This window comes from Pezoporus wallicus, unplaced genomic scaffold, assembly GCF_028554395.1.
Source record: "Pezoporus wallicus isolate ANWC-B61680 ecotype Strahan unplaced genomic scaffold, APGP_CSIRO_Pwel_v1 contig_7379, whole genome shotgun sequence".
In the NCBI taxonomy this organism is placed as follows: domain Eukaryota; kingdom Metazoa; phylum Chordata; class Aves; order Psittaciformes; family Psittacidae; genus Pezoporus; species Pezoporus wallicus.
The window spans coordinates 909,112-923,824 of NW_026642884.1; the positions used below are offsets into that span (position 1 = coordinate 909,112).

General features: G+C 41.4%; 1 protein-coding gene across 2 annotated transcripts in view; it reads right to left on the reverse strand.

Annotated features, from left to right (window-relative positions):
* Window positions 1–7,853: 7,853 nt before the first annotated feature.
* PELI2 (pellino E3 ubiquitin protein ligase family member 2) overlaps window positions 7,854–14,713 on the reverse strand; it is a 78,967-nt gene continuing 72,107 nt past the window's right edge. For both annotated transcript variants that reach the window (XM_057433036.1, XM_057433035.1), the window contains exons 4-6: window positions 13,851–14,048; window positions 12,976–13,164; window positions 7,854–9,841 (exon numbers count right to left, since the gene is read on the reverse strand). In XM_057433036.1, coding sequence (XP_057289019.1) covers window positions 9,275–9,841; window positions 12,976–13,164; window positions 13,851–14,048 — 954 coding nt within the window. In that variant the 3' untranslated portion in view covers window positions 7,854–9,274. The remainder of the gene's footprint in view (window positions 9,842–12,975; window positions 13,165–13,850; window positions 14,049–14,713) is intronic.

The following is a 14,713-nucleotide window of genomic DNA, read 5'->3' on the forward strand; positions in this document are numbered from 1 at the left end:
ACCCTAGCTGGGACACACCAGATCTGCTGCTGCTGAATTGAAACCTACATGAGTAGACTGAACCTGAGTCTTCCCTAATGCCTGCCAGCCCAGGCAGCAGGTCCCTGCTGCTCCACATGCATCTTGAGTCCTTTCTGCATCTGCTGCACACATGCCTGTCCCTGCCAGGCAAACCTCAGCTTAGGTAGGAGGACAAGAGCCCACCTTCACTGTTTGCTGTCCACGCAGCTCAGGAGACCACAGATCACTGCAGCAATGGCAAGGACAAACATCTGGCCCACACGTGTGCTGGGGAGGAACCGTCTCTCCTTGCACATCAAGGACTGCTGTAAAACTCACTGTTCTCTCCACTGGAGGCTCCTGGCTGTCTAGACATGTTTGGTTACATGCACTCAAATCCCCAGACGCTCCTGATCTGGCTTGAAGTGACTCTCCTGGCTCTCCTCCTGAGGAGGGGCTGACTCTCCTTACCAGCACGACTCTCCCCAGCCAAGGAAAAGGCAGGAGGATACTGATGTGTAGGGCCTGGCCAAAGGACTTTGTGACTGGGGTGGTGTATCTTGACTGGAAGAGAGGGAAAGGAGAAAACAGATCTCACCAAAAGGATGGCACCCTTAGGAGTTTCAGGGAGGGTGAAGAACAAGCACACACAGGAAAACACTGTTTTCTGTAGGGAACATTCCCATTAAAAGAAGAGAAACATTTCTTTTCCCTTGAGGATAATAAACATTATCCTCCAGGGAGCAGGGATAAAACCCTTCAGGCTAAAGCCGTATTTCTTTCAGAAAACCCTCAAATCGTTTCAAACCTCCAAGTGGGGCTGGGTAGCCCTGCAGTTCCTATTCTTTAGATAACAAAGGGGAAATGAATAACATCTAACCCAATGGTTGAAAAGCGAAAAGCAGCATTCAGACCTGCCCTCCCTGTTAATGTGCTGCCTTCCCCTGGGATCAGTTATTTTGTTGGCTTTAGGTGCCCATACAACCTCCACAGCACATGGTGGCTGTGGCAGCTTTTGTAAGCACCTTTCTGCATCAACCTGAAAATTTCAGTGGAAGTCAAGATTTCCAATCAGAACAAGACAACCTGGGTGCACACAGGAGAGGAAAAAGCAAAACAGCTTTCCCAGGAGTATGAAGCAGCACAGATGTGAGCCCAGGGCCCCTGGTATACATACAGGCAGGGTGTGTGTGCAGGCTGAATCACATCTACCGTGAGAAGAAAATCCGCTTTGTACAGGCACTGCTTGGAGAAAGCTTAGCCCAGTCCTTGTCTGGAGCCTCTCATCAGGAGAATCACTGCAGTCCACTCTCCCTTCCTCCACCCTATCCCTGGCTCCTCACTTCAATTTAATCGTAGAGAAATAAGAGGGGAAGGGATGCACCACAGACCTGAGATGAGCCAGATGTTACTCATTGCTCTCCCCAGCTTGCTGAGCTGGATTTGTGGCCTCAGCCTGAGAGGCAATTTGGCCCAAATCCCACATGTCCCTTGAGGCTGAGGCCAAGCCTGGCTCCCTTCCTTCCTGACAAACCTGGCTGTGCAGCTCTCCATGGAGCCGCAACTGGATTCCAGCCACCTGGGAGCTGCCCATGGCACACACACACCTCCCTCGCCTCCACAAGGCTCTGCGCAGAAATGCCATAGAGAAACCATCCATAAGGAGACCCACCAGCATCCCTTTGTGGTCTGTGGGCACAGCTCCAGCCACACTCTGCTGTTTAACCCCAGACCAACGAGGGGAGTCTGAGATGCTTCTCTGGAAGGGGCAGCAAGGGTCCCCAGCACCTCAGCATACAGCAAGGGAGTCTGAGGCTAGTTTTAGACTTCAGTACAGCCTTCTTCACCCTGCTGCTCTCTCGCAGAAGTCCGCTCCTACCAGAAGTTGCACATTTCCACTTATTTCGAAGGCGACGGCCCCTGCAAACTGCTTTAGCTAGCTCTAGCAAAACAGCATGTAAGGCAAATACTTCACAAAATGTATTTCTTCACATATGTAAGTGATGGGACAACAAGGAATGGCTTTAAACTGACAGAGGGGACGTTCAGATTCTTCCCTGTGAGGGTGGTGAGGCGCTGGCACAGGTTGCCCAGAGAAGCTGTGGCTGCCCCATCCCTGGCAATGCTCAAGGCCAGGTTGGACAGGGTTTGGAGCAACCTGGTGTAGTGGAAGGTGTCCCTGCCTGTGGCAGGGTTTGGAACTGGATGAGCTTTAAGGCCCCTTCTAACACAAACCGTTTTATGATTCTGTATGATTCTAAGCACTGATGTAGTTGGGTTTCTATTGAGTTCTTTTGTGCTGTTAAGTATTTGCTCATCTTGAGCCCATCTTCAGACACACCTTTTCAGCAAGTTAAAAAGGAGTAACGGGCTCAGACTCCTATGCCAAATTTCTGTCTGCCTTAGGTTTAGGAAAGAGATTTCCTAAGTTCCTCCTAAAAATATGCATCCATACAGCAGCACTTTGAAAGGGAAAGAGAAGCAGTAATCACAAATGCTCTGGAAACCTCTCACAAAAACCATTTCTGAGCAGCACAAGCTCAGAACAAGCTTCAAAACAAGTGAAGTTTTACAGCCAGGTAACAGAGAGGCAGGAATACTTACTCTCTTCACTGAGGAGTGAAAAGAGACCACAGCATCTCTCATCAGGTAGCTAGAAGAATGAGAAAGGCAGGAAGGGAATGGGATCATTAGGATGACATTTGGTCCTGTTGTCGTGCAGAAAGTAAACTGAGCACAGACTAAAAGCTGTAGGTTGGAATTAAAAGCCAAACTCCTGTTATCTGATGGAACTGATATAAAAATCCATGGAATTTGCACAAAAAGCTCACAGAAGGTTATTACCAAGGGGTACTATAGTATGGTCTCTGGGTTACCAGCAGCCACCTCAGCTACCAGAGCTCCCCACGCCTCCCACTCAGTCCTTGTTCCTGCCTCCAGGCGTGTCTCCCCCTCAAAGGATTAGCAGAAACCTCTCTCTCTCACCATCCCCAGCAAAAGTACTTCTTTGCAGTTGCTTCTGCTTTAAACAGAATCAGATCATGTCTACCTTTGCCAGGTGTGAACTGCTGTCCTCCACCCATGCACCGCACTTCAAGCACAGATTAGCTCTTCAGAAACCCACTGGCGTAGAGACCGGTCTGACCAGGTCCGTACAGTGTGTGTCCAGCACCATTAAGGATGTTCTGAGTGAAGCCAGTCCCTGCACCGACAGCAACAGTCCCAGAGGAGAGGGTTTGCTCTTCTATGGAGAGGTGGACATGCAGTTACACACAAACCCAAAGCTTCCTCCTCACATTCACGTGGGAGCATCCTCCCTGGAAAGTGTTTAGCATTCTTCAATTACAAGGACGCCTGACAGTCAGCTGGCCTACAACCACATCTAAAAGAAGTTGTAGATATCCTTATTTCCCTTTCCTATTCTCACACCAACATTTATTTTTTCCTGCTTACCAAGAAAGGCTGACAATTCATTTTAGCTCATTAAAAAAAAAAAAGCAGCTTGCATACTCAGAGGGACTGCATACAAAAAGGGATGAATACACAGACACAAACAGAACACTGAATTACCATTATGGAAATTAATTTTAAGAGTCACAAAGCATATTATTCCTGGAAATTGCTTTTATTTAGCAATTATGTTAACACCGCAAGAAGGCAGTTGGCATTGAAAACAAACAGTTCAATTTAAAAATCAGGGAAGTGAATTAACTGAAATTTCAGGGCGCTTACACCTGAGTACACTCCACTACACCTTGAATACATAAGAATCCTCAAAAGCTTAGGTTTTTGTTTCTGAGAAGAAAGGGGATAAGAGGGTAGGAGAAACTGTTTAAGTTATTTATATATTTTGCAAATCAAAGTTAAACCCTGACAGCCAACCAGCAGGGAGAAAACACCAAAGGAGTCAATACTGAGATTTTTTTTCTGTAAAATGGCTTGTACTCCCACAGGTACAACAGCAAAGAAATTCTTTCAGTCCATTTCATACGGTATATAAAAGACTAATTTTACAAATATACCCAGAACTGTAGCAGCTGCTAACACTGTTGAAAGGTAAACATCTCCATCATGCTGGACTTTCCTGCATGAGACTTTTACTACGGTTGGGTCACAAGAAGGCGCCTTCCAGGGACTCTCCATCGTGTATTTAATCCAAGAGGAAAGCAACATTATCCCTAATTGCCACGACATGAACAGAACAGACTTACAGAGGACTGGAAAACTGAATCGCCCATGAGGAAAGTATAAATATGCCCTGTTAAAAGGAAATCATGACAGCCACCAGTTTCACCTGTAGTCTGATTGTTCAAGCAACTTGTATTTTTGTTCCACTGCCAATAAATGAAAACTCTTATCACCACAAAAGGTAAATATCCATCTTTGCTACCTGCCAAGGCTGACAACTGATTTTTCAAGAACAGTGTGTGTCTGCTGTAGCCAGTGGCATGTGGTTTGCACAGAGCCTGCAGAACTACTGCAACTTCATCATAAAAACTACCCCCTCTCCATTCCCTCAATCCCCCAAAAAACAGCCTTACCTCCTATTTTTATTTCACATGAGGTGCGAAGGCTTGTAAAGAATCCTCATAAAAATTAGATTAATGAAGAAAATCTGTAAGAAACATTTGCAACTCCAATTTATATTTCCCTTGAAGAGATAAGCAAGCCTGAAAGGTGTCGGTTTTTTTTTTTTGTTCCTCTTGTTTTCCAAGCTTTATTTGTTTACCTGCAACTACATGGATAAATAGAAAGTGAGAGGAGCCAAGAACTCATGAGAGGCTGAGAACTGAGCAAATGAGGAATCCCTGGCCAGAATACTGAAGAAATACTGGGCTGTCCACACCAACTCAAATCACGTACCCAACAGACTCTTCTGTTCCTACCTGCACCCATCAACAGCTCTAACTTGTCAATTCCACTTTGCATTCCATGTGGCATGTTAGCAACAGTCTTCAGGAAAACAAGACTTAACCACCTGTGACAGAGCCTTCCTTTACAATGGACAGACAATCACTGCTCTTTTCAAGAGCATATTTGCAGCTCAGTTTTAAGCAAGAGGAGTCAAGGCAGATCAGTTTTCCTACCACACTAAAAATGCATTTAAACACCCCTCTTGGTTCTCCTGATAGCCAGATAGCTACCAAGTTGTCTGAGCCCACAGCTGTGCTGAGACTATGAGCTGCATGAACAGAAACATGACAGTCTTGGAAAAGCTTCCACTTCCAGAAGAAGGAAAAAAACATAGTGAGCAAAGTGACCAACTACTGCAACAGCACTAAAAGGAAAATTACCACAGGTGAAACCAAGTTTCCTTTGGCTGGTGCATGAAGTTAAAAAAAACAGGTTATATTCAGAGACTACTGCAGTTTGTCACTGTGATCACCCAGCAGCTTTGCTCCACACTCAGGCTCTGAAGCAGAACACTCTTAATTCCAGGAAATCCCACTAAAACATCACAGTGTTTTGTTGGGAAGATCACAGCCTTTCCATGCCATCCAGAGCTTCCCAAAGAACTGGAGGAGAATCGTTTTTAGAGCATGAACCAGCTTTCAGATCATGTTTCTGATGGGTTCCTGGCATGCCTTTGCTTCAGAGTGGATCTGTCCCTATTGGAACTGGCCCAGCAGTGGCTTTAGTCTTTTCTGAGCCCCATTCCCAGCCTCACAAAGGACAAAACCAAATCCTCCTGTAACTACTCTGCCAATACAGCACTACTACTGTACCCTGACACACAAAGTGACCACACTTGAAAAGAAAAATGTGATTAAAATGCAGTATCATGCTAACTCTTTCATACTAATTGGACCACAATCCAAAATAAGAACAATGCTTACCACTCAGATGTCTATTTAGACTCCAGCACTTGTATCAAAAAGCTGCCAGGAAGAAGGGAAGTGTAACAGCTCCAGCGTGCGTGCGTATAACACCTATTTTTTAAGTTCAGACTAGAAAAATACCTTTACCTCTAAGTTACGCCGTCAAAGCTGGTTTTGAAGCATTCAAATAGAATCAACAGTAACAAGTGAAAAAACTCTTTACAGTACACTTTATCAGCATTTGAAATGGTACACAAGAATCACAGCTAACGCTGAAATAATGAAATAAGCTTTCAAAACAAAGTTTGAGAGTGGTTCTCAAGTATACTCACTCCAAACAGAACTAGTTTTATTTACCCAGCAAATACTTTCGCTATTGAGTTACCAGACCAGAAGGTGTGTGTTTACTGAGATGAGAGAAGGAGAAAAGGGCTATCAGCCCAACAGTCCATCATTTCATTAGAGCAGTAAGTGTGGCAGGAGTGTTTGAGAAAAATAATGCTACAAACTCTTCTGCTTTACAGCAAATCCAGGTCTGCAGGACTCACCCTAGATCTGAATGCCGGTTAATGGCAAAGTACCTGGATTCACGCAAAGAACTGTGTAGAGTTTACTTCCCAGCCAACAGGAGAGTTTTCCTCCCTGCAGTATTCCTTGTGTTACACAGAATTGCCAACAGTGAAAGAAAACAACAGTCTTGCTTAAAAGTCTTTTAAAATAGACGCTTCACTTGGATACAAACCAGTAGTCGACCTTCCACTTCATGCAAGGCAAACACAACACAACCAGATGGTGCGCTAGGTGTTTGCATTGAGGATTCTTCTGACACTGTACATTCACTTTGCACAAGGTATAGCTACATGGAGCCCTGAAGCAGCAATTAAACTGCAACAGTGAAAGAAGAAAGTAAAGCAGCTCAGTAATGGAGATACCTGGGAACCTGCATGTTTACAATATATTTATGCTCAGAAGGAGACCACACATGCAAGTGCCGATCAGCTCCGCTCAGTACTACAGTTACCATCCCAGACCTTGGAAGCTGTCATACATGGAGCTTGAGACTTCTGGCCACCAGCCTTAACACATAGCTCATGGCCTTAATTCAACAAAGAACATTTCCTGAAAGTGTATTTCATAGCATATCTTGTGAGGAACAATGTTTCACAGAGTCCAGTAAGGAGTTGGTGGAGGTGAGACTGCCTCTTGCAGATGAGGTATATATGCTAAATAGAAATAATGCTGCCGTATGCATATGGGACCTGAGGAACTTGTACTGAATATAAACAAGGAAGAGGCACCTTCACGTTTATGACAGAAACCGCAACAAGGAACTGAAGGCCAAAGGCATTTCTTCCCAATCTGGCTGGGCTGCTGCTCTTGGTGATTAACCACAAGGTTGTCTTGTGGGAGTAAGGACTCAGAATACAGAATCACAAGATGATGATCTCATTGAAAAGGCACTAGGAAGAAGCATATAGTTTTAGATTAACAAGATTCACCCTATTTCCTGTACAGTTTGGGATATTTAGAGGAAATGCTGCAGGTTTTCTTTTTTTAAACAGAAAAAGCATAAAAAGAAAAGATATTCCCAAATTATTAAAATGCTGAACATTTATACAGCAAAATCATACTAAAAACAGCAGCAGACAAAGTATGCCCCGTCACCACTGGCAAGGGACATGTAAAATGTTTATAAGGTTAACTATAAAACAACTTTACAACCAAAATATTAACAGGCCAATTCAAGTATATATATACAGAATATATTAAAATCATATAAATTATGTATTTATACAAAGGACACAAATATAGCAAAGAGCTATAGTTGATTAAACAGAACTAAGCTTGAATGATCAATTTCATCTAAAGATGTTACAGTTTTCTCCCGAATTCTTTACTTTTTTTTTTAACCTGGATATATTGATACCTCAGATACCAAAAGTACAGAAAGCAAAAGAAAAAAAACCCAAACTAAATAAATCACAAATCAAAGCATTATCATCCTGTATGAAATGAAACTAACAGTGGGCAGGGTACATCTCATGAAATTCTGATTTAATTTTTTCCACAGTAAACATTTATCAGCTCTCAAAAAGTGAGGAATTTCAAGTGATCCACTTCAGATGTACCACCCTGGTGCATATATTTGATTACATTTGAATGCTGTTTGATTTGCACACATTTGAAAAAAAAATAATGGATACAAACACAGCTCAATCTGCAAAAAAAAAGGTGACAGATGGGAGCAGGTTGAAAACTGAACAAAAATACACAGCTGAACTAGAATCGACATTCTCCTTATAGCATTTTGGCTAGTAAGTGAGCTTAAAAAAAAACCCTGACTCCTAATTGCATTTTTATTTCAAAACATAACAGCATATAACCACAATCCACTGAAGCACTTGAGAATCTAAACAGTCCCATCCATGGGTTTAGATCTAAACACAAATTAAGTGCTTTCCTGAATTTAGGTCTATGTAAATGAGTTCTGTATAAGTTGTACCTAAACCTTCTGTTTTGCTGCAGAACTACCCCTTCATTAATGCAGTTTTTAAAGGCTTGCTACATCTCAATGAACCCAATGGTCCTGGGCATGCAAGGAGCAGTTAGGGCAAGCTAAGTTAAGCAGAAATAAAAAGGCTGGACTACACATATACAGAACACTGGCTTAAAACCCAGAATTAAGTATGTAAAAAAAGTAAAACAGTTTCACCAGATGCAGGTTAAAGTGGGGGAAAGGGGAGGAAAAATAAAAATCAGCCATATACCATACATAATGAACAGTGGATATCTTACACTGAAAGGAAATCAATGAAAACAGGATTTCCTCAGTTTCAAGTAATCTTTGATGCCTTTTTGGCCAGCTGTGTTATACCATAATAGATACTTTAATAGCTTTTATACTCTACAATTTAGACAGCTGATTTTTCTCTTACATATCCAATTATCTCCAGTGAACATTCACCTACGGCTGTCCACACATTCTGTATTAGCTCCTTGAGAAACTATTCAAGTTAAATTATATCACAAATTAAAGACAGTTACATTCTGTATGTTCCTTCTAGATTTGAAAAATAGGTTTTAAAGGCTTGTCAAAGTTCAGAAGAAAAAAAACCTCTCCATTAAAAAAATCTTAGCTTAAAAAAAATCATTAAGACACCTTTTTCTGATCCAGGGTACTAATAAAAAGATTACAAATATAATACAATTGGACCAAGAAGACTTCATGAATATGCTGCTTTTGAGCATGCAACACCACTGATATCTGACAAGTTCCAGGTATCAATGTATCCCAATTCCACCACAGTCCCTCACAATTTCCTTTGTCAGCTCCCCATCCCCACCCTACCACCCTATTAATAACATTATAAAAAAAGGTAAAATTTAGAGTTAGTGGCAAAATCTTCACAGTAAATTGTTAAAGAAAATGTTATTGTGGTCATTGTAAAGCGGTATCAGTCAACTGGACCCTGAAAAATTAGCTTGATGCAGTTGTGTTCCCCAGACAGTTGTGTTGCACAAAAAGGGCACGCAGCATGAAATGCATGAGTACCATGAGGCAGGGGGATTTGAGACCAGTATTTTGCAGACTTCTCAGAGCACACATGTCCACAAGGGGTAAAAGCATGAGTTGGAGGACCAGCATCCACATAAAAGCCTGCTTCACAACCAAGCCAGAGAGGCACATAAGGGCCAATGGTTCTGCACATAGGACATTCCCGCTCATTCGCTTCTGTGTCACTGCGATGTCCCCAGTTGTGATAGCCATGAACATGACCACAGCTGAGGTATGCCCACGGCTGTTTCTCTTCTACCACATCCTTACGGTTGATGCTGGGAAATGCTAAAGTGTTTAACCCAACAGGACACTGTGGTCTGGCAGCATTTATCTCCTGTCGCAGAGCTTCAATGTGTTTCTGAGTTGGAGTGCGAAACAGTCCATCAGCCGTTCTCCACAGAAGGGTGGCTCCACACAGGTCAATGAGAGAGCCATCTTGTAGGACATTGGTCTCGTTTTCTACCTAAAGAAAGAACACAAGGACAAGTAGTTAAGCCTGAGAGCTTTTATAAACAACTGAGTTCTGTAAATGTATTGTCTTTCTCACCAAGCTGTTACCATCCCTAGCACATTAGATAATATTTTTCTATTGTTTCATTGAGACCCCTTCATTTGCCTGAATCCATCTCTTATCCTATATTTAAGATTATAGCAAGCATTGGTGTCACATTCTGTGCTGGTACTGGTCTTAATTTTGTCTTGATTTTGCAACTGTTATATGCTATATCAATACTAATAATTATACAGAGTCTTCTTGCCTGCACATTGGGAAAGGTATTACATTAGTAATCACTAACTTATTCACAAATATCTCCTACCTCTCAGCATGCTACTTTTCCTCTCCAATACTGATTCTCTGTGCTCCTTTGTCATGGTTAAGGTAAGTCCTGATCGACTGAAGAGGAAATTTGCCATTCCCTAAGGGCTGTATTAGTAGATTGCTCCCCTGGAATTCTTTGCCCATTAGACTGGCAGAGGCTGCTCATACAGCAAAAGATCCTTTTCGGAATAAAAACTGCTACGCAGAATAGACCAGCTGCCATTCACACACCTTTTTTTTTTTTTTGGCTTGTGGTAAGCGTAAAGCATTTTGCAGGAGCATGAACTCCCTCATCAATAGTGAAACTCTTCTAGAGATACATTAGGGATAAATGACAAGTGCACTGCAAGCTATGTGCACAGGTACTTGCACAGATTATCATTACAGCAGAGTGAGTTACCAGTTGAATTTCTCAAGTAACAAGTTCTGCAACTGAAGCCACACAGGCTCAACTTCTGAACAATTAACCATCCCAACTAGTTAGGCCTCTTATTTAATGAACTATTGCATGCAAATACAGCCCCAATGTGTGCTACCTAAAGGTTTCTCTCATCTGACCAAACACACATACTTCAAATATTTTCAAGGGATTATGCCAAACACACATTGTATTTTGCTGAAATATTCTTTAATTTATTTTAATGTCACAAGTATATAAGCATCTTCTACTATTGCTACCAGTTCAGTAACAATGAATATATATTAAGAAGATTCTTTATGAAATTTAAGGGGAAAACAGACATATGCTGGCTTTATGCATAGAAAATACATAGAAAACACCACTAAGGCAAAACACATAGCGAAATACAAATACGCTAAGTAGGTCACATGAAATCATAATGTCTACTCAAGAACACTACGCATGACAACCAATTTGACATTTACATTTAAATCCAGTTCAAATTTAGAGATTAACTGTGCATCATCCTTGCACAAAACACCTAGATGGTACAATACAGACTACAAATAAGAGGTTACCAGTGTAAAGCATTTCCAGCAGAAAAATTCAGCAGCTGAAGTAGAAATGAGAGAAGCCTTGATTTTATGCACTTTTCAGATAATTCCTGCACAAACAGCAAAGCAAAAAGCTCTCTCATATGCAATGTGCTCAATTCATTATATAGAGTGCATTTGGTTTTATGAACCCAATCAACAAACACTGATCACATGAATACCAGTGTGCCATGTAATTTTATTTAAATGAGAATTCAAGTCATTTTGGATGCAGGAAAGGGAATTTGTTTTAGTATGCCTTTCTTCATCAGCACTAAAAAGGTGTTCTGTTAACCAGATACCAAGGGTGCAATTGCAACATCATCTGTCCCAGTCCCCAAGGCAATGTTTGCTTGCCATCATTAAAGTGACAAAACAATTTATGTACAGAAGGCTGTCTACTGAAAGCAGAACAAAATAGTCAAACTCCATTTTCCTAACTCCTCTGAGCAGTCAGTTTTCTGCAAAGCCAATGTCAAAGCTGGAAAGCCAGTTTTCTGCAAGTATGTGAGACATCTCTAATACCATCAAGCTAATAGGAACTTAAGGCAGCAAGACAAAAGGAACTTTGGCACAAAAAAGAGAAGATATTCCCCACCACGACACACACTTTCTTAGTCTTTAAAGTCTACTAGCTGGATTATAAAGCTACACAAGGGGCAACTTCAGCTGCTGTGAAGATGACCCTTGAACTCTAACAGAGCAGAACGGGCTTTTCCAGGTCTGCAGGCAGGACAGCATCCTAACCTACCTAGAAGCCAATGAGGACTTCTGGGGAAGGTCATCTGCCTCACTGGAAATATGGCTACCTATGTATTTTGCTGGGCTACTTCTATATGGTGGTGGTTAACAACAAGAGCCATGGGAATTCCTTCCCATCTTCTACGGAAGGATATAGCAGCCTTCCAATATCTGAAGTGGGCCTACAAAGATGCTAGAGAAGGATTCTTCAGGAGTGACTGTAGTGATAGGACAAGGGGTAATGGGTTTAAACTTAAACAGGGGAAGTTCAGGTTAGATATAAGAAGTTCTTTACTGTTAGGCTGGTGAGGCACTGGAACAGGTTGCCCAGGCAGTAAGATGCTCTGTCCCTGGCAGTGTTGAAGGCCAGGTTTGACACAGCCTTGGGCAACATGGTTTAGTGTGAGGTGTCCCTACCCATGGCAGGGGGGTTGGAACTAGATCTTAAGGTCCTTTCCAACCCTAACCATTCTATGATTTCATGAAAAGCAGGCACATGTTTCATAGGAACCCCTTTCCCAGTTACGCATGCCACAAGTCCCTGTGGCAGCAAAGCCCATCCTGCTTCAAAGAATAAAACAGGAATATACTTAGCAGGGCTTCTCTTATCTTCCTAGCGGCAGGTAAATCAAACAGAAGCTATGTTATGCAAACTTGTTTCGCATGCAAGTGGACTCTTCCTTTTAAGATAGTACTGCAAAAGACAGCTTCCCATGCAGTAATTTCCAGATGTCCCCATGTCTCAGGAGAACATTTCAGAGATGGAGATTCAAATGCAAAGTTTATTTAGCTTTTACACTCTGTGCTATTTCAGTTGGAAAAGTGACATTAGGAGAAAATGTAGTGTTCTCCTGTATAATCATAAACAGAAGAGCAGTACAGAATCTACTATAACACATATCTACTTAGATTATTTCAGTGCCCAGCACCCAGGACTACCCACAACACTAGCACTCAGCAGTCACCCTATGACTGCCTCCATTCAAAACCAGGAAAACAAGTATCCCTTATATTGTTTTAATTACCAGTTACTTTTGACTTACCAGTTTCCCCCTTTGTTGAGCAGATCTGGTTTCCCGGAGAGTGTACACATCACCACAGACTGAGATTTCCCGCCAAACTCCAGGTTTAGACTCCTCCGTGAACCCTCCTTTTGGATGCATAACCAGCACCCCATTAGTTGTCAATCCATCCATATGGCCATCAGGATTTTTCCACTTTGCCGCTTTTTCCTGCATGTGACAATCACCCCAGCACAGAAAAAGTTTGTCTAAACTTGAATGGACCAAAGAAGTTTTACATGCTGAATGTTTTACTAGTGGTGTCTAATGCACACTTCCTCACCAGCTGGCAATACTTAGCTTTACAAAGAAAAAATAAATAAAGGAAGCACTTTTAATACCTTGGGCCAGACTGGTAACACCTTGTGCTTATGCATCTTCAATTACTATTCTCTCTTCAAACATTATTTTTAACTCAGCTGAGTGCCCCTGACTGCAGGTCAGGTAAGACTTAAGGTCTTAAAGTCAGTAGGATACTCTTAGTTACTGGAATACTATTGTAAAGGCACATCCTTTTCCATAATGCAGTTGATCTGCTCCTGCATTGCTCACAACTGCAATAGCAACTTATTCATAATGGCTAACAAGAATATATCAAATAAACCTAAAGAAAATCCACTAACAATTAGTAAAATAGAGTTTCACTGTTGAAGACTATTATGACCATGAGTCCACACTGGTAATAAATCAGGCACATAAAACTGCCATTTCTACTTAACACTGCAGCTGGTATATTGAAATCATTGAAGTCTCATGACAGGATAACTTATCAACTAGTACAAGCAAATTGTGGTGCTTGAAAATATGAGAATAAAAAACAGAGTTTGTTCATACATACCATAACTGTTATTACTTACACCAAGAAATATATTTTTAGATGAGTCGAATCCAGCTGCAAAAATCCTTGCTGTATATGGTGGGCTCCTGTCACAGACAATCCTGCATGCAAAACGGGATATGGTGCTTTGGGTAATCTGGGTTTCATCATTATTTTGACTTCCAGAAATAGTATCTGTTACTACAAAGTCTATGGGGCTTTCTGTTGATCTCCCAACCTGAAAAAAAAATTTAACGTAACAGTAAAATTAGGAATACTCATAGAAATACCAAGCGTTAAGGACACAAGTTTGCCAAGTTAATGCTGATGACATTGCTAAACTACTGCCTACTACATTTTTGGATGGCAAGATCCAAATGGAGACTAATCTGTATTTTCACATTTGTCCTAGGCAGGCATCACTGACATGACAAATTTTCACTTACTACGACTGACGTACATGCTTGCCCAACATAGCTGCAATTAATTGTTTGCTAGAGTATTGTCAACAACAGGGATGTATTATCACCTTGCTCTTTCATAATCCAACCACAGCAAGCTACTTACCACTACATTCTATAAATTAAAAAAACCCAAAACATTAGCTTGAAATGACAAGTTTTATTCACATTTCTAGCTCCAAGTTAGCTTGAATGAAAATAAAGCACTTTTTTTAAACCCAGAACTCGGTTATTTAAATACATCGTAACAAAAATACCCACCCTCATGTTTTCAGAATTTCTAGCTCCTTGACAGAAGAGTTTTCAGGAAAACCCACTGTATGATTAATTTTTTTCCTAATTATGCACATGCATAACTGAAGAAGTTAACTTCTTTCAGCAGAAAGACAACACAGCTGATCAGTAGACAAAAATATTTTTCTATCTTGCCATCTAAAAATTT